Genomic DNA, 19,516 nt, shown 5'->3' on the forward strand with positions numbered 1-19,516 from the left:
TTCTTTTTTTTTTAATTCCAGATCCTGGGGGTTTGGCTGACTTACAGATACAGGAACCAGAAAGATCCTCGCGCTAACCCTAGTGCATTCCTTTGATGAGGAAACAAGGAAAATCTTTCGTATTCTGATTGTATTCACTTTCTCTAATTTGAAGTAAAGCTAGTTTGCCCATTTAACAAAAGAAACAGTATCTGGAAAATTGCATTATCAACAGTGGAATTATATATTTTTATTCTTATGTTTCTGTAGATGTTATTCTTTTTCCATTGCTGAACAAAGACTGAAATCTGTGGTCTCCTCTGGCCCTCAGTGGTACCTGTAATCTACTGTACTCAGTGTCTGGCACTGTCCACCGTGGCCTTTCCTAGCATTTTTACCTGCAGAAAACTTTGTATGGCACTACTGTGTTGATCATATTGTGAAACTAAATACACATCTCACTGGAATAATTGTATGTAGCACTGTGCTGTGTAGATAGTTCCTACTGGAAGGAGTTGAAGCTTATTATAAAGCCAGAATGTAAGAGATTCTGTTATGTTCAGTTCAATAAGGGAAATCTAAATCCCAAGATTTTTTGTCTTTTTAGGAAAGACGTGTTGTGGTGAAAAGTGTTGATATAAAAGTGATAATTTAGTTCCAGTAGTCTTTAATGATTACACCAGTGTATTCTAGATATAGCTATGTCTTTAGGCAATTGTGCTTTAGTTTTTGACTTTTATGTGTAAGTGCAAAGGAGAAGTGGTCTCATGAAATGTTTAATGTAGAATGTTTACTTTCATCTTTTAAAAATGGAATGAGTTTGAATAATTCAGAACATATATGATCTTGATATTCTTTTTTAATAATTTGAAGTGCAAAATACTGCATTTTTAAACAAATTACTATTACTGCATTGGCCCATGTAGCAAAAAGATATTTGATTATCTTAAAAATTGTTAAATAACTTTTTCATGAAACTTCTCAGTATTGTAACAGCAACTTGTCAAATCAAAGCATATTTGAGTGTGATATTTCCCCTAATTTGAACTTAAAATGGTGTCGTAGTCCCTGTATATTATGTTGAAAATTAAAAGATGGAAACCTTTCTTTGTGTATGCATGTTTAAATTAAAAGGAGGTAATGGAAAAATTGATAAAGAATTAAGTTTGGTAGAATTATTTGTTTTAGGTTCCCTTTGGCATACTTAGAGCTGGATGTTGCTATTTTCATACACAATCAAGCCTTGGGAATGAACTTTCAGCACGAGTGTCTGTTGGTAGTTATCCCCAAATCTTTTCTTGAAATATTTCAATGGTTAATATTTTCTGCATGCCGAGAAAGATATTTTTCTTTCTTCCTTTTTTTTTTTTTAAGACCTTTTTGTTTTTTAAGAGAAGTCATTTTTATTTATTTGGGAAAAATACATAAGTTCCTATCCCTTTTAACTTCACACTTTCTTGGCTTGCATTCTGGATAGCATGTAATACTTTTTTAGTAATTGCCTTGATAGGTTTTAGACGAAGAAAGATGGTAAATGGTTGGTCTGTAGCATTTTGCAGCATTTTATAGGTATGCCATTCCCATGACTGCAGCATTACCTAATCTTCCAAGAAAACAGAACTGTGCTATTTCTATAATGTCATCTTAAGCTGTGGGCACCCCCTCATATGAGTCCACATATACTGTAGGAAGATATCCTAAGTGACACATGAAGGGAGGTTTTTTAGTTTTGTCTTCCTTTAAGGTGTTCTGTATTTTCCTATTTGTCTTGTTTCTTTTCAAAATTCTATAAAGTTCTGGAATTTCCTAATATAATGCTTCTCTTGGTACACATGATTATATGTGGGAAAAGTCTATTGCAGAGAAAAACCAGCCCAGACCATGGTTTGTGCTCTGATTGTAAGTGCTTTGTTTGGATCAACACACTTAAAAATTAGGGTCTTGATAGGTTAATCCCCTCTCCCCCACCCTGTACTGAACCCAGGGACTCTTTACTACTGAGCTATATCCCCAGTCCCTTTTATTTTTTAATTGAGACATGGCCTCACTAAGATCCTTAGGCTGGCCTTGAATTTGTGATTCTTTGCAATCTGAAGAATTGCTGGGATTATAGGTGTGAGCTTTCTTGTCTTGCTAGGATGAATCTTTGGAACTTGTAACTATAGGATTATAAGAGTGGGTAATAAATAACTGATGATTAGTCACTCAAGAAGTTTTCAAGCGCTGGGGCAGCCCTGTTAAATGAATCTGGCTTTCTCTTCTTTCAGGCAGATCTGAAGGTGATGGATTGATTACCACCTCTTTCATTCATGTCTCTTGTGATCTGTTTGTGTCTTTTGTATCAACACTGCTCTCATTCTACAGTGTCTCATAACATCCACTGGGAAAGACCTCTGAACATGTCCATTCAGAGTCCATTATGGTCCTGCATGGCCCCGCATAGCCCCTCCGGAACCAGTGCAAAAGCAGTTTCAGGCTGATCCCAGGATTGCAGGAGGGTCACTGCTGTTTGTATAAAAACACAACCTAAAACACAGTGTCAGAGGAGGGCATATTTCAGGTCTGTTCTCGAATTGCAACAAACAGCTGTAAGGCAGACCCAAGACCTTACATTTCCTTTCTTCCAAATATCACATTTCTTTAAGAAGGAACTACTTTAAAAAATTTCTCTGATTCCCTGTTTATATTTTTCCATTTACAGGAATGTTCCCTAGAACATTTATTTACTCCAGTTAGTCTTGATGTTGAAGGTGAAATTTTAGCTAAAGAAAATAATGCTAATACAAAAGAAGAAAGTAAGGTTTGGCTGTAATTTCTAAAGTTTGAGCTTATTGTGGATAAAATTTGTCTCAGATACTCTGTTATCTGAGCACCAATGTGTTTGGTATGAGAACCAGTTCTGCATGTCCAACCTTAATAATATGCTGTTGACTGGAATCTTTCAAATACGGGAAGGAAACCAGAAGTGTGGCATTTAGTTCTTAGTTTCCTTGAGCCAAAACCTCCTCCTAGAATTCTTCTAAATATTTAACTCTGTTTGAGTTTGTACCCTCTTTTGAAAATGCACCAAATACACTAAACCTCTTGCTTTTTTAGCTGAAAAAGCACTGAAAAAGAATCACATTTAGTAATTTTTAGGAGAAAAGTATGCATTGTTATTGTACAAATATGATCACTTACATATGAATTTTGTTTTTAGAGGTGAGAGGAAAGTTAAAGGCTTAACTCTTCTAGATGTCCGGATAGTGAGGAGATTTGTGTGAAGTTGTGTGTGTGAAACTAGTGATGATTTTTATATGGGGCTGTCTATGCTAACTGGCATTAGGATATGTGTTAGTGAATGTGTTCTAACAAGTTTAAGGGAGCAAGCATCCTCTCACCCCGTGCCTCAGAGAGTCAGGGAAGGGAGAAGATGGGGTTTGTCATGGTGTTGTTTTCCACAACTGGGCAATTGCCATTGAAATATTTCTTGAGACCTGGGAAAAGGAAAAGTCAGACTCCTCTACCAAATGCCAGGCCATTTCTCATCATTCTCCTTAGGAAAATTAGTTTTTGGAATTCATTTCCAAGTGACGGTTTGTGGGAGTTAACTGTGAGTTAAAATATCTAAGAATGGACTTTGATATCCCTTGAAGGGTGAAACTGCTTTTGCTTGCTTTCAGTATCTCGGTTTTTACAAATAGGTGAGATCACAACTTGACAAAGGCCTTTTAATAAGTTCAGCTGATTTGATTTGGACTTTGAAGTCCTTGGATTGAAAAAAGTTCTATTCCTGCCTTAGAGCTTTTTCTGTTTCCCCCGGTTCCCATTTCATCCGTGATCACTAAATAGGAAGATCTTGGCTACATAGGATCACTAAATGCAATAAAATAGCAAAACAAAATAGACATGGACAGTCACAGGTGACCGTTCGAAGAATACTGCAGTTCTAAAATAGGTTAAGCCTGTTGATCATGACTTTATGGATGATTTATGGTACCAACATTTTTTAAAAAGTTAATTCCTCCTTTTTCCCCCCTAAAGTGTGTTTTGTTTTGCTTACTGAGGATTGAACTCAGGGGCACTCCACCACTGAGCCACATTCCCAGCGCTATTTTATATTTTTATTTAGAGATAGGGTCTTGCTAAGTTGCTTAGTGCCTTGCTATTTCTAAGGCTGACTTTGAACTCCCGATCCTCCTGCCTCAGCCTCCCAAACCTCTGGGGTTACAGGTGTGCACCACCATGCCTGGCTTCCCCTAAACTATGGGACTTCAGATGAACCGAAAAATGTTTTTACTGTGGCAAAAATAGATAGAGTATAAATTTGTCATTTTAACTATTTTTAAGCGTACAGTTAAATAGTATCAAGTACTTTTATACTGATACACAACTATCATCATCATCCATTTCACAAACATTTAATCTTCCCAAACCAAAACTCTACAAACATTAACAGTAGCTCCTGACTCCTCTTTTCCTCCAGCCCTGACAACCACCTTTCCAATCTGTCTCTGAAGATCACTCTAGGTAGTTATGTAATTTTACAATTTTTGTCCTTTTGTAACTTATTTTACTTAGCATAAGTAATATCTTCAAGGTTCATCCATGTTGTAACATATTCAAGGATTTCATTTTTTAAGATTGAATAATATTCCTTTGTGTGTGTGTGTGTGTATGTGTGTGTGTGTGTGTGTGTGTATGTACATAGTTTTACATATGCTATACTTTGTTGATCCATTCATCCATTGATGGGCACTTGGGTTGCTTCCATCATTTAGCTATTATGAAAAATGCTGCTCTGGGCATGGGTGTATAAATATCTGTACCCTGGTTTCAATTCTTTGGAATATACACCCCAAAGTGCAATTGCTGGGTTGTATGGTAATTCTGTGTTTGCTAGTTTGAGGAGCCGAGATATTGTTTTCCACAGTGGCTGCACCATTTTACATTTCCCACTGTGGTGTTAACATTTTTATGTAGCTGCTGGACATAATATTCTCCAGTCTCATGGTACTCTTCTGTTTCTTAGTATACAGATTAGTAGGCAGAGATAAAAGGTTAAGATACACTCTCACTTGAAATTTATTTAAGCACAAATGAAAGATGGTGAAATGGCAGTGGATGAATTTGGTAGAAAGAACAGGCATTGCTACTGTTTTCATGAGTTTATGAAAACCATTTTAACGTTTGAATCTTCAACACTTTAATCTTGTATGTACACATTTCCTGTGGTTGCAAGTGTACCTTGAAAAGTTTTTTTTTTTTTTTTTTTTCTGGTGGTGGGGGGCGGTTTTGTTAAATTGCTCAGGCTGGCTTCAAACTTGTGATCCTCCTGCCTCCCTGAGTCGCTGGGATTACAGGTATACATCACTATACACAGCTCAATTCTGATTTTTTAAAAAGCACAATACAGGATTAAAAGTCGGTAAAGCTGTTTCCCTACTTGCTGCCTCACCTTCTCACCCCTTTTTCCAAACATCACTGACCTCTGATCTCTGCCTCATCAACGTGCTATCACTGCCCTTTGCTCTTCTCACAGACCATCACGTGTTGGCAAAGAAGAGGATTCAGACTGAATTTATTCTAGGCCAGTGCTCTAGACCTTGAGAGAGCAAAGCCCATTCCCAGGATTTCTTTAGGATGTGCTTAGGGGTACAGATGGTTCGTTGAATGACCTTTCCACTGACTTACTAGCCAGATACTTCCTGAGACCATTTGGTGAATAAAATTGAATTCCTAAAATGTATCCCTAGGAGTTAGTGCCCAGGTGGGGAGGGTTGTCTCTAAGCAGGAAGCTGGCTTTCTTGGGGTGCTCTATGTGGTTTTTCACAGTGAAATGTTTGCTCTTTGATGTTTCTGTTGATTATGCTCACGCTTGCTTTTAGTCAGTGAGAACCTGGGGTGTGGCAGAATGACAACTTTGTCAACTTTGTCTTTGGTTTTCATTGTTTGAACTAGTTTTATCTTATTCCCTCCTTGATATTTTTTTTTTTTTTTGGTGTGTGTGTGTGTGTCCAATAGTTTTATTGGTGAATGAACCAGGTAGCCTTTTCTGTGAAAGGCCAAGTTGGTGCAAAAAAAAAAAAAAAAGGTAAATTCAGTTTGGCTACCCCCGTAAGGATTTATTTTTTAGAAAATCATGGCTCATTAAGGTAGATAATGATATTGTTTTTATACATGTATACTTGAAACCATTAAAAAAAAATAGAGGCTGTAACATTAAACCATAATCTAATCTGCATGTCCATCTGGGCTTCTGCATTCTCTGGTCTTTTGAAGTCCCTGGTTCCAAGTCTCAAGGCTCGAAACAAAGCAAAGAGCTTGAAGGCTTTGCTTTTTTCTCTACAATTCAGTCTTCAGCAACTTGAGAGCTTTCTTCATGTTGTCAAGCACTGGTGGGACAAAAGGTTAGGATAATCAAGTATCATCACAAATTGTATCAGGTTTTAAATAATAAATATAATCAATCTCCAGACACAGTACTCTATTCCCTGCTTAACAGGGTGCCTTTAAATCATGGAATGAATTGCTGGTAATATACTGTAATTTTTTTTCTAAAATTATGTGCCATGGCTTTTGTGACCACCCAGTTTTCTAGTGTGCTCATTACTTCTCAGATCTTTTCTCCAACTCTTCTTACAAAAGAATCTCTTCATAAGCTCTATTGGAACATATAGACTAATAGAAGTACATTTTAAACCATGTTCATAGGAAATATCCATTAGGTGTGTGAAGCTACTGCAAATTGTTTTAGAATTGGGTGGAATATAAATTATAAATAATAGTAAACCAAGTGTTTGACACAGATAAATTAATCCAAATGAACACCCTATTAGCATTGGGTATGGTGGTGCACGCATGTAATCCCAATGACTCAGGAGGCTGAGGCAGGAGCCCTAAGCAACTCAGTGACACCCCATCTTTAAATAAAATACAAAAAGGACCTGAGATGTGATTCAGTGGTAAGAAACCCCTGAATTCAATCCCCAGTACCAAAAAAACTCTACTGTCACTTCATTTTTAGATAATGAAACAGGCTTAGATGGGGCTAAGCATAGTTTGTGCAGGATCACACAGCTATAACAAGTGCTGGAGCTGTGCACCAGAACCCAAGCTTCTAACTTGTATCCCTTTAGCAGCAACTCATGAATATGAGATCTGGGATCTGGTGACAGGATATCCACATGAGAGACCTACACTGAGCAGCTGCTTATTCACACATTCCACAAATATTTATTACATGTCTGTTCTATAGGGCATTATAGGATACATGCTGCTAGCTCAAGAATGGTCAGGACTTGCAATGTGCTTCCCCTTGTCTGCACGGCTCCTACTAGAGACATTAATGAACCATGAGGAGTTGTTCCGTGGATAAGGCACAGACTTTCTGCCCCAGCAAAATATTCTAAGCCAGTGCTCTCCAGTAGAAAACCCCTTGCTGTGGACTGAGTATTTGGAATATGGATGGTATAACTGAAAAACGGAATTTTTAATAGTAATTAAAAATTTAAGAGCAAAAAAAAAAAATTACATAGCAACAAGTGGCTAATGGCTAACATATGGGTAGTGAGGTTCTAGGCAGTCACAATAATTGATCAGTACTGGTTCCCAGGATAAAACCCAGTTTTCTTCCCAGTAGGAGTAAGCAGATGTCATAGCCAGGTATATTCTCCCATTTAGGTACCTCATCTGCCTCAAGTGTGTGCCTGCCTCCTCCTCCCCCACTCCCCTCTCTCTTCCAGTATGGCAACTGCTAAAAAAAGTGAGTATCTTGGCTATTCCTTGGATCATCTTGCCCATTGATCTTTAAATTGAGCCTGACTTCAGCTTCAACAAGCTGGACTATATTATTTCGGTTTGTGATTTGGGGAGAAAAACTATGCTAATTATTGCAACTCTTGCATCAATTCTGTGAAGGAAGGGGTTATGTGTTAGTTAGTGTGCCTGAGAGATAACCTGAAGTCCAGGTAATGTGGTCATGGAACTTTTCTAGAGAAAAAGATACCTGTTCTAAAGGGTTCTTCTTCACTTGAGATAAAAATAAAATAAATTGAATTGGAATGAGAGTGATTTACCTCGTTAAGGTCAAACTGATTCTGTCTCTGCTGTACTTAGCAGAGCTCTCTCTCACTTCACCTGTGCCCTCTCATCCCACCACTATAACCAACCTCGTTGTGCTACACCTGGACAACATCCAAATTGGAAGTACCACTTACATAAAGCTGTGTCCGAAGGTTCATAAGCATAGAGACGATTTGAATATCTTCCGGTGATGTCAGCTCTGACTGTCAGGGATGGGTCTGCAGAGATAAAAGGAATGGGATTTTTGTTTTGTTTTTTACAAGTAGCTTTTATTTCACGATGAGCCTAAGTACTCATGTCCTGTTGAACACTGTGTGTTCTGCATCACACTCCATCCCGTCTACTCTGCTGCCCAGCCAATGCAGGGCTGGGAGCATTGGACAGCTGTGCTGTGTTGTTTTTGGAAAAGGATATGAAACCTGTTGTTCTGTCTAAAGTGACCTGAAAACAGGATTATATATATTTGGGGGATGATGTTTTATTGATGAGAATATTAACATCCATTCCTACAGAATTATTGTAAACTTCTGGAATAATTGCATTGTAGTTGACATGTTTTACCAAGAGCAACCTGGATAATTAGAAACTTACATTTAATGCTGGTTTTCATTTTCTTTTAACAAATGGAAGAATGCAAGCCCTTAAGAACAGCAAGGTCAAATAAACACTAATTGTTCCCCACTATTTTTTACTTTGTTGTTTAATTAGCTGCATTTTAAAGATAGAAATTTGAGGGGCTGGGACTGTGGCTCAGTGGTAGAGCGCTCATCTAGCATGTGTGAGGCACTGGGTTCTATCCTCAGCATCACATAAAAATGAATAAAATAAAGTCCATCTATAACTAAAAATTTTTAAAAAATAGAAATTTGAGTCTTTTGTGTCTATTTATATTTCTTAGATTTAAATCCATTTTGTCATGTTTTATATGTAGCTTGAAGTTAAATGGTTAATGAGAAAAGATCTTAAAAATAAGATGCACCCAAAAGAGGTCTGAGTGCCATTCTACCAATGAGAGAAACATGGTGCTTTTTTCTCAGATGTATTGTGGCAGAAAATGAAAAGTTAAAATTAGCTGATGAGGAAAGAAGTTGTCTGTGTAAATAGGTTGAAGCTCACACTAAAGAAAATATGCTGTGAAATGCCACATCCACAGGAATGCCTTGCTAGAGTTTAGCAGTGATCTTGACTGTGGCGAAGTGGCAGAGTAGTGTGAGAAGGAGAGAAAGGGATGTGCAGCACTTGCACAGTGTATTGAGCATGTTTTATCTTGTCACTCTCACTTACCCACAAACATAATCCTGGGGACGTACTGGCCATCAGGAGAAAGATGTTTGTCGGTTGTTTCATACTAAGATTTAAAAAAGAAATGCAGATTTTAGTTTGCTTACTCTTTGATTATTTTCAAACTTTTTAACTCAAGATTGTGTTTGTGCCTAGCCTGGTGGCAAATGCCTGTAATCGCAGTGGCTCGGGAGGCTAAAACAGGAGGATGGCGAGTTCAAAGCCAGCATGAGCAAAATCGAGATGCTAAGTAACTCAGCGAGACCCTGTCTCTAAATAAAATACTAAATAGAGCTGGGGATGTGGCTCAGTGGTCGAGTGTCCCTGAGTTCAATCCTCAATACCAAAAAAAAAAAAAAAAGAAAAAGATTGTATTTGTTAGTGGGCTAAGAACAGAAGATATCTGCTCCAAAGAATTTATGGATATAGGTAGGGAGATAAGTTACGTGCATGAAATAATAAGAACAGAATGTGATGCAGACCATGAGGTAAAGAATTGAATGGATATGATATGGAAAGACCAAAGAAGTTCAAGAAGGAGTATCTGGAAGGAGTTGTGATGTTGTGGGGGAAGAAATCTTGGATGAGGTAGGAGGAGATGGATTAAAGGAAAAAAAAGCAGAAGATATTTTTGGAGAAATTATAAAAACCAAAAGGATTTTCTTGAGCATTCATCTGTCGGTTTCTATTTAGAATGTTACTGATTTAGCAAGACACAGTGCTTATTTTTAATGAATGCATAGTCTTTTGTGAGATCCAGGTAGGAAAGTGCATGCTGAGGGTCCAGTGGGTGAAATGTTATGATGGGATATACAGGGTTTTGGATGACTGGAGCAGGACATTGATCCCAATATGAAAGTTCCCGGGGACTTTCTGAAGTGGGTGAGGAGGAATATTAAAGTGAACAGGGATTAATTATGTGGGGAAAAAAGATCACTCCATGAAGTAGGTCGGTCGGTTAAGTGCAAAGGTATGAGAGGAAAACATGGCACTTTCTTGTATGACCAAGCGTTGTATGACTAACGCTTGGTCATAGTGAAGCATTATGGACTCTTGAGAGCAGTTAAGTTGCTTCTGGGGGCATCTTCTGACTGGCCCTGCTCACCATGCCACAGAGTTTTCATTTGCTCAGAAACACGAGCTCCTGAAGGGATGCTTGAAGAGGCACCACGACCTGTTTGGTCCTTAGAGTGATTGCCCTGATAGCCCTGTGGGATCAGGTGGGTTTATCTTGTAGGCAGGAAGATGCTTAGTAACACTGCAGTAAGCTAGGTGAAGTGAAAGGTCATACACTGCAATGTATAATGATAGCAGGAACATTTAGAATGTATGAGCAGAGAGCTTCTTGACGACTACAGATAAGGAGAGTGTGATCCAGAAAAGCACTGCTTTCAGTGAAATAGGGAATAAAGACAAATGAGCTATTTGAAAAACCTGAACCAAGGTGTGGAGCATACTGAGTTTAAGCTAATTATGAACTATCTGGAACAGGGTTGGATAGGCAAGTTGGAAGTTGTTGCATGTTTAGGTAAGATGTAGGAAATTAGTGTATAGGAATCAATTTAACTCAAGTATAGTTGATGATGTCCACAGAGAGTACAAGATATAAAAAAAGTGGGTTATCAAATAGAGATTCATTGATTCATTCACATTAGGAGTAGAAAGAGGAAGAGGAGCCTATGGAAGGGAGATGAGAAAGAATTATTGATATGGATTGTTCTTTGAAGAAGATGAGGAAGAGAGGCTCAAGGGAACATATGCTTAGTAGAATTGATTTTGTTTGTTCACTTTCAAAAGGAAAGTGGAGCTGGGCATGATGGAGTATGCCTGTGATCCCAGCAACTCAGGGGAGGCTGAGGTAGGAGGATGGTAAATTCTAAGCCAGCCGTAGCAATTTAGCGAGGGCCCAAGCAATTTAGTGAGACCCTGTCTCAAAATAACAAAGGGTGGGGATGTGCCTCAGTGGTTAAACACCCTGGAGTTCAATCTCTGGTACAAAACCAAACCAAACCCAAAAGCCCTTTTTGTCTCCCCCTGGGGAAGACAGGAAGCTTGAACATCAGGAGAAGTGTCCATGGTGAAGTCAAGTGGGAATACATGAAGCTACAGTGTGAAGAGGCAGGATCTAGATTCAGAAAGCCTGGGAACTGGCTTCTTCACATGGCAAAGGGACAGTGATTGAGAAGCCAGGACTTCTGGGACACAGACACAGGACGTACTTTGCAAAATGTAATTACCTTTCCATTATTACAGAAATAGAAAATAACCTTGCTGCAGGAGAGGTTTTTTTTGTTTGTTTCTGACAGGCTAAGGTTATTAATTACTAAATAAAAACATAGACATGCCAGATAGATTATCAATAAGATGAAGTATCTTTTTTTTTTCTTTCCAATCTATGAGATGGGCTATTTGGAAGAGATCCCAGTTAATGCAGTATGACTGAGATATATAGAAAAATGAATCACCCTTTTCACATAATGAACTGGAGGGGGGGATGTTAATGATGTAAAGCAAACTTACAACTAGATTGAGGAGGACAAACTGCTCCGCCAATTTCTGGATATCTTTATTGTCAGCAAACACTTTCTTTAAAGCTACAATGTAAAGCAACATCATTAAATAGTGTCAGCATGGGTTAAAACTCTTGTTTTCTGTTGTATTTTTAAATCAGTTGTGTTTTCTTGTTCTGCCAGGCTGGGATGGACCCAGGGCCTTGAACATGCCAGACAAGGTGCTGTACCACTGAGCTACACCCCAGTCCCCAAGTTGTGTTTCAAATGCAATACACCTTGCCCTTTCAGTGAACGATTTGTGAAATAACACCCAACCATTGTCTCCCTTTGCTTTTTTTCCATTCACTCACCCATTTACCTTTTTTCAACACGTATTTACCGACTGCCTACTATGTGGCAGGTATAGTTTTATGCTCTGGGGAAGATGCAATAAAGAGAAAAGCATATGCTTTTTCTGTAGAGAGAGGCTTGTGTGAGGGACAGACCAAAAACAAGTACATAAGCAAATATTTAGTAATTTCAGGTGGAGATGTGTACTTTGAAGAATAAGTGAGGCAAGGGGTTTAAGAGATAGGGCAGATCTCTCTGAGGAAACGACATTGAAGACAGGGTGGTCCATTATGTGGGTAGCGAGTTAAAATTTGGGGGGCAGGTCACTCTTGGCAGAGGAAACTGCAAAAGCAATAGCCTCAATATGAGAGTGGGCCGCGAGGCTCAAGAAATAGCATAAAGTCCAGGCTAGATAGAGGACTCTGAGAGCAAGGGAGAATGGTGGGAAAGGAAAGGTAGCCTTTGGCTAGACTGGTCAGCACTTGGGGCTTAATTCTGCCTGTGAGGAGAAGCCATTTGAGCAAAAGAGTGACAGGATTTGCTTTGTATTCATTAGCCTCTCTCTGGTTTCTGTGTGGAGAACTGACAGGAGGGTGATGAGTTAGTGGCCGTTACAGCATTCTAGAGCAGATGTGATCTTGGCTTGGGCCTTGAAGCAATAAAAAGTACTTGGAGGGCTGGGGTTGTGGCTCAGTGGTAGAGTGCTCGCCTCCCATGTGTGAAGCCCTGGGTTCAATCCTCAGCACCACATAAAAATAAATAAAATAAAGGTATCATGTCCATCTACAACTAAAATATATATATATATGAAAAAGAAGTGATTGGATTTGGTCAGGACCAGCTAGATAATGTATCCCAAGGGCAAAATGAAAATGCAAAACCTTTTGTTCAAGAATTGTTCATAATTTTAAGACATTGGTAGCAGAGAACTAAATCAAGTGTGGGAGCCTTCTAAGTTATGGGTCCTGGCACAGGTTGCATGTGGGTGAAGCTAGTGCTGGCAGAAGGATCTTTGAAGGTAAAGTCAACAGTATATGCTGATGTCTTGAATGTGGTACATAAGAGAAATCATGAAGTCGAGATGAATCTGAGAGCTTAATGTTCAAAATATGCATCAATGATGAACACAAAATCTGTAAATATTTGAGTTACTTTAAAACATGTTTTTACTACATAATATATACTTCTTTATATATATACATACATATATTTATATATTTTATATATAAATAAATATTTATATATTTATAAATATATACACATACACATACATATATGTGTATATATATAATAATAATAATAATAATTATTATTATTTTTTAATAACTGGAGAGTGAACCCAGGGCCTCACTCTTGTGCTAGGCAAGTGTTCTAACATAAAGCTATATTCCCAGCTCCAGCCCTCTCTTATTTCTTTCTTTTTAAAAAATTTTTTTTAGTTGTTGATGGACCCTTAATCATTTATTTATTTGCGGTGCTGAGAATCGAACCCAGTGCCTCACATGTACGAGGCAAGCACTTTACCACTAAGCCACAACCCCAGCCCTCCTTTCTTATTTCTACTGGTATAAAGATAGGTGATCCGAACCCTGGTTCTACCTAAAAGCTCATAAAGAAAATCATATTTAGAAGAATAAATACCTTGGCTGTGTGGGCATTCATCCAAGTGATGAATAATCATCAAGGGCTTGTTACTGTAAGAGACAAAGGGTGATTTTTGGTGGGTAGGATTTCATATAGACCTAGGGTCACTAGATGGTGCTCTTGAGAGCCCAGAGAGGGCTCTGTGTAACCATTGTCTTTACCTCGTCTTGGATTTGTATAGAGCTTCTTCATATGTCTGAGTCCAGATGAGTAGATCACCCCAACCTAAAACAAAATAAACCAGCATATTTCAAACCACTATAATTTCAGGCCAAAACCTACTGAGAAGCAATAGTGAAGACTGGAATAAATATATACTCAAAACAACCTTGAGAAAAAAAACCTTGAGAAAGTAGAAGTAATTATAAACTAGGATAAATCTAAAAGAAACAGAGTAAAATATATTCTGTGCATGCATTTCAGCACCAAGAGTTAGGAAGTCCTTCCCAATGAAGTAGGAGCTGAAAGCCAACGAGAAGCTGACTCCCACCTCTGGAGAGGGTCTGTGGCAGTTTGGGTTGAGAGTCCTTTGTGTCCTTTTTAGCTCCAGGTTTGACTGTGGTCTCTTTGGCCAGACTGTAGGAGAGGGCCACAAGGAGCAAGAACGCTGACATTGAAATTTTCTCCATGGCAAATCTATATGGAAAACAAACAAGAAGGAATTAGGACTCTTCAAGATCTATAGATTATGTCACAGAATCTGTGTGTAGTGGAATAGAACAGAAACAGGCTCTTCTGAGACTGGACTCATGAGATTGGAATAAAAGCTAACTCCCATGGGATTTTCATAAGAATACACAGTATGTGATGGGCACAGTGGTGCACGCCTGTCATCCCAGTAGCTTGGGAGGCTGAGGCAAGAAGATTGCAAGTTCAAACTCAGCCTTAGCAATTTGGTGAGACCCTAAGCAACTCAGTAAGAACCTACCTCTAAATAAAATATTTTAAAACAGGCTGGGGATGTGGCTCAGTGGTTGAGCACCCCGAGTTCAATCTCTGGTACAAAAAATAAAGAAATAAAAAAATACATTATATGTCGGTCTCTGTGTCTTCCCCTATCTATCAATAGATATAGATCCATAAGAGAAACAGATATAACTTAAGGAAGGAGATAACTAGTTAGATGTATAAACTCCCCCCCCCCCCCACAGTGCTGGAGATTAAGTCCAGGGCTTCATGCATGCTAGGTTACTACTAAGCTACATCCCAGTCCTGTCTGTATATACTCTTGAAAAAAAGGTATAGTACCAGAAGTTATTTTAAGCATTACTACTTCTTTCCCACTTCCCTAATGCCTCATTATGTAGGTGAAGAATCCAAAGTTCAGAGAGATAACATTTGTGAGGTGGGTCCAGCACAAAAACTTCTAGATCTTTTCATTTTACAGGGCTGGCTTCTTCTCTCCTCCCTAAAACAATTACCCTAAACAGACTGGTTTCTTTAAGTTAAAATGGGTACATTGCCATTGAAGAATGAGCTATAAATAAAATGATCAATTCCTTATTTCATTTAGAACCTGCCAGCTTTGTCACTTAACTGAAGATTTGCACCCACACAACTCTCTCCCTGGTGTAATGTTTACTCAAACTCTGTATTAGCTTTGAATTGACTGAGACAATCAAAGTCAAGTTCCTTCCAGTGAAACATTCTTTGTGTGGGTCTTCAGAGGTGGGTCGTTGTGGGCATACATTGTAGAGCAAAAAATATTCTGTGAGATTCATAACATGAAGAAATAAACCCCAGGGGTGTCTGTGAAATTTCTTTTTTCCTTTCTGCTAGGCAGGCTTAGATGCCTGGGAACAGGAATGTGAATGACAAGATAAGTTCCATGAGTGCTGAGAGAAAGGGTGAGCTTAGTGAGCATAGTGGTGGCGCCACAAGTCAGTAAGGTTATCTTGGGGCCAGAGCATAGAAAGCCAGAGACTTGGGATTCTGGTAAAGCCAAACACTAATATTTCTTAAAAAGAAATAGGGAACCATGGCACCTAATACTGGGGTAGTTTTTTAATTAAGTCAGACTCTTCAAAGGAAGCAGGATGAATAATTGTTGCTTAGTGTTTGTAAGCCAGGAGTTTCAAACAATTTGATAGCTCAAGTGGCAATGTTTCACTAAGCATTAGATGATTAGAAAGAATGTTGCTGGGCCAGGGTTGTGGCTCAGTGGTAGATGCTTGCCTAGCATGCTCTAGGCCACTGGGTTTGACCCCAGGGCCACATTAAAAAAATAATAATAATAAAAATAAAATAAAGTTGTGTCCATCTACAACTAAAAATACCAAATCCAAGAGATGTGTTCTGTTAAACTAAACAAGTGTTAGTAGGTAGCCACATAATATCTTAGAAAAGACGTAAGCAAAATTCAGGGATATAATTTTTTTCTTTCTTTAATTTGTTTTTTCAATGCTTAGGATCAACTCCAGAGCCTTATTCATGCAAGAACTAGGCAAGAACTCTATGACTAAGCTATATTCCCAGTACTTTTTACTTTGAGACAGAATTTTGCTAAGTTGCCCAGACTGGTCTTGAACTTGTGATTCTCTAGCCTCAGCCACCTGAGTAGCTGGGATTGCAGTATGCACCACCATTCCCAACTTAATTTCTTCATTTTTTTTTATATTCATAAAGATGTAGAAATGCCAGTAATAACTTTTGTCTTCTAAAGGTCTACAAAAATAACTCAAGTATAATATAATTCAACAATACCCAGCCCTCTTAATATAAAAACTACTTTTTAAAATAAAAAAAGAACTTCCTTGTGAGAATCACTATACTTTTGAAATATTGGTTCAGAAATGTAAACTACTTTGAATTTATCAAAAGACATTTGATTTTGAATTTTATAATAGCATCTATGAATATTTGAAAAAATAATAGTAAATTGGGGGCAAAGCACTTCAGTCTGTTGACAATTCTCATATACCTAGTTCACAGGAGCCCTTGCAATAGTTCCACGGGTTATAGGTTGGAACTATTGGTAGATTACATGTGTTTTATGGCAGGATGACTGAAGGAAGGCTAATATAACTCCTGCTGTGCAAACATCCTGCTCTGGGTGATTTTCTCAGATTCACTCCACCGAGTTTTCATAACATGAAGAGACTCTGCTCCATATACTTTCTGCATAAGCTCCTCAAAACACAATGCTAACTTTGGAAGATTTTGATAATTTGGAAACACACATACACAGGAACATGAACACACACTGACACTTTGTGACACCACTTTTTACTGGTTGCTCCATCCTGGTCTTATCTTTAACAAAAAATGAAGTTGCAGGAGGTTTCAGAGTCCCTGTTATTACATATTATATCCAGCAAAGTAACTCACTTTCTTCTAACCGACAAGCCCATGAATTTTAAGATTGAAAACAAATAAATGAACAACAACAAGAATGTCTTTACACCAGACCAAAAAAAGAAAAAGAAACTCTTTCTGATTTGTAATAATATATTCCACAGGGGCAATTTGAGCTAAATTTTCGCATTGGAGGAGCTTTTGGGTCTTTGCTTAGCCAGTGGGAAAGAAGCAGAGCATAGATAGTGACTGAATGGACATCCATGGGCCCTGTCTCAAGCTTCAAAACTCCTATAATTCACCTGCTTTAAACCTCTTGTTTCTTAATGGAGAAATCACCACTTTGAACCTGCTCAGGAATGTTAACACTACAGCTTTAGTCAAAGGTCCCAGTAAGCCTTTGGTGGAAATTTCATTTTTCCATCTCCAAACCTCACTTCAGGGCAACCCAGGAAACTTGCATTTCTCTGTCGGTTGATAGTCTGCAAAGTTACAGAGCAATCAGAGGCCAAAGCTCACTCTAACAAGAGCCATTCCAAAGCTGTTGACAAGAGCCTTACCTGGTTTTCCCCACCCACCTGCCTTGTGAACCGGCTGGGATGTGTCCAAGCTTCTGAGTGTGCCAGCACAATTCAGAGCCTCTATTTATGCACCCCAGCACACCTCAATCCCACCCACTAATCCTGCATTTACATGTTGCTAACTCGGAAGAAAACTCTCCTTTCCCCAAACAATTGTCTTCCCTGGGTTAATGAGTTTCTTGTTTGTAACAACAACATTGCAAAAGGTATGCTTTTCAATATGCATGTTTTTAAACTATTTGTGAAAGTATATTGTTAAGAGTTTTGGAAAAGACAGGCAGAGTGCCAAATCCAGGTCAGCTTTAAATGAAGACATTTGATTTGTCTAAAGGCTGATTTGTCTTTGTGTGATTGGATGGTTTGTGGTTTAGAGAATTTTTTTTTTCCTCCACCTTAGGCAGATTGCCTTTATTTAGCTAAAAACACGAGAGATGATTCATAATTCTAACCCTGGCAGTCATACAACCTGCCATACTCCATTACAATACAAATTATTTTCCACAATACAGTTCCTTCCTCTGGTGTGTGTGAATGTGTGTGTGTGTGTGTGTGTGTGTGGGGTTAGCACATTAACTACAGCATAAAAAATACAAATTAAGTACCAATTGAATATTTCAAAACTGAGAAAGTTATTGTAAAAGGACATTTGACACTATGAACTTGTAAAAACTACATTAGTGATGAGTGTATATAGCAACTTCACTCCAAAGACTGAATTCAAAGGTATTTCACAGATATTTTTCTATTTATGACAAACTTTCCTTGTAGGCATATAGGAAACTACTTACCTAATTTTTCAGACTAGAAACTATGCCTGCGACTTTATTTATTTATTTTTACTTAAGATTATTTGATTACTCACTGAGGATTTTAAGACTGGAACTCAAATTTTCTTTCTTTTTTAAAAAAACATTTATTTATTCTAATTAAGTATATACGACAGCAGAATGCACTTTTGATTTACTGTACATACAAAATAGAGCATAACTTTTTATTTCTCTGATTCTACACAACGTAGCGTTGCACCATATGGGCAGTCATCCATGTACCTAGGGTTATGATGTCCATCTCATTCCACCATATTTCCTGCCCCCATGCCCCCATCTTTCTCTCCATCCCCTTTGTCCAATCAAATGGAACTCAAATTTTCTGTTAGAAAATTTTAATCCTTCCTGAGTTTTCTTCATGAAGTTATATGTAATCCCTAAAAGCTCAGAGTGGAGAAATCTTTACCAGAAAATTAACTTATGAGATGCAAATTCTATAAAGTAACTTTTAAAATGAGTTAGGATCATTATATTTTAAAACACTTTCAAGCACGAATCTTTTCCCTCAATTTTCTCAATTTCTGAATTCTGTAGGCTAAATGTCATTCCCAAATGATGAATTTTCTTTGAATTCTAAACAAGTGTACAGAGATAATTTCATTAGGAGTTTGACTGAAAGCAGTAATTTGAGCTAAACACTTATAACTAGAATGGCTCTTATACAGACCCTTAATCTTTTCAGTCCTTAGAATGTTCAATTCAACTCCCCCTCATCTGCAGGTGAAAAAAAATGAAAACATCAAAAAGTTAATAATCTTCCAAAGGTCTCACAACCAGTTTAGGGCAAAACTGGGGCCAAAGCACAGGGGTCTTCTAATCAGTCATATGCAGAGAGTGTATGGCATTTAGAGTCCACAGATTCCAGAATGTGAGCATTCTGCCGCTTGGTCACTGGATGACAGCACAATGTCCTTTAACATCTCTGAAACTTTACTGTCCCTATCTATCAAAGAGATGATATACATGACTGTTCTGAACATCAAATGAGTTAAGAGAAAATATT

General features: G+C 38.1%; 2 protein-coding genes across 3 annotated transcripts in view; one reads left to right on the forward strand and one right to left on the reverse strand.

The window, feature by feature from the left end:
• The window catches only part of Tspan13 (tetraspanin 13), a 30,896-nt gene extending 29,812 nt beyond the window's left edge, over window positions 1-1,084 (forward strand). The window contains exon 6 of the mRNA XM_046463648.2: window positions 22-1,084. Coding sequence (XP_046319604.1) covers window positions 22-96 — 75 coding nt within the window. The 3' untranslated portion in view covers window positions 97-1,084. The remainder of the gene's footprint in view (window positions 1-21) is intronic.
• A 4,973-nt stretch (window positions 1,085-6,057) lies between these two features.
• Agr2 (anterior gradient 2, protein disulphide isomerase family member) lies at window positions 6,058-17,728 on the reverse strand. 2 transcript variants are annotated; one of them, XM_046463632.1, is made up of 8 exons: window positions 17,666-17,728; window positions 14,302-14,447; window positions 13,973-14,036; window positions 13,809-13,861; window positions 11,845-11,918; window positions 9,328-9,391; window positions 8,178-8,261; window positions 6,058-6,353 (listed from the first exon to the last, which is right to left on the reverse strand). In XM_046463632.1, the coding sequence occupies exons 2-8, from the start codon at window positions 14,438-14,440 to the stop codon at window positions 6,304-6,306; spliced, it is 528 nt and encodes a 175-aa protein (XP_046319588.1). In that variant the 5' UTR covers window positions 14,441-14,447; window positions 17,666-17,728; the 3' UTR covers window positions 6,058-6,303. The 2 variants fall into 2 exon arrangements, with proteins under 2 accessions (XP_046319588.1, XP_046319589.1); XM_046463633.2 differs by having other exon boundaries at window positions 17,684-17,709.
• Between the last annotated feature and the right edge of the window lie 1,788 nt (window positions 17,729-19,516).

Source organism: Marmota monax, unplaced genomic scaffold, assembly GCF_021218885.2.
Source record: "Marmota monax isolate L192 unplaced genomic scaffold, Marmota_monax_Labrador192_F-V1.1 WCK01_AAM20220418_F8-fsc00057, whole genome shotgun sequence".
In the NCBI taxonomy this organism is placed as follows: Eukaryota; Metazoa; Chordata; class Mammalia; order Rodentia; family Sciuridae; genus Marmota; species Marmota monax.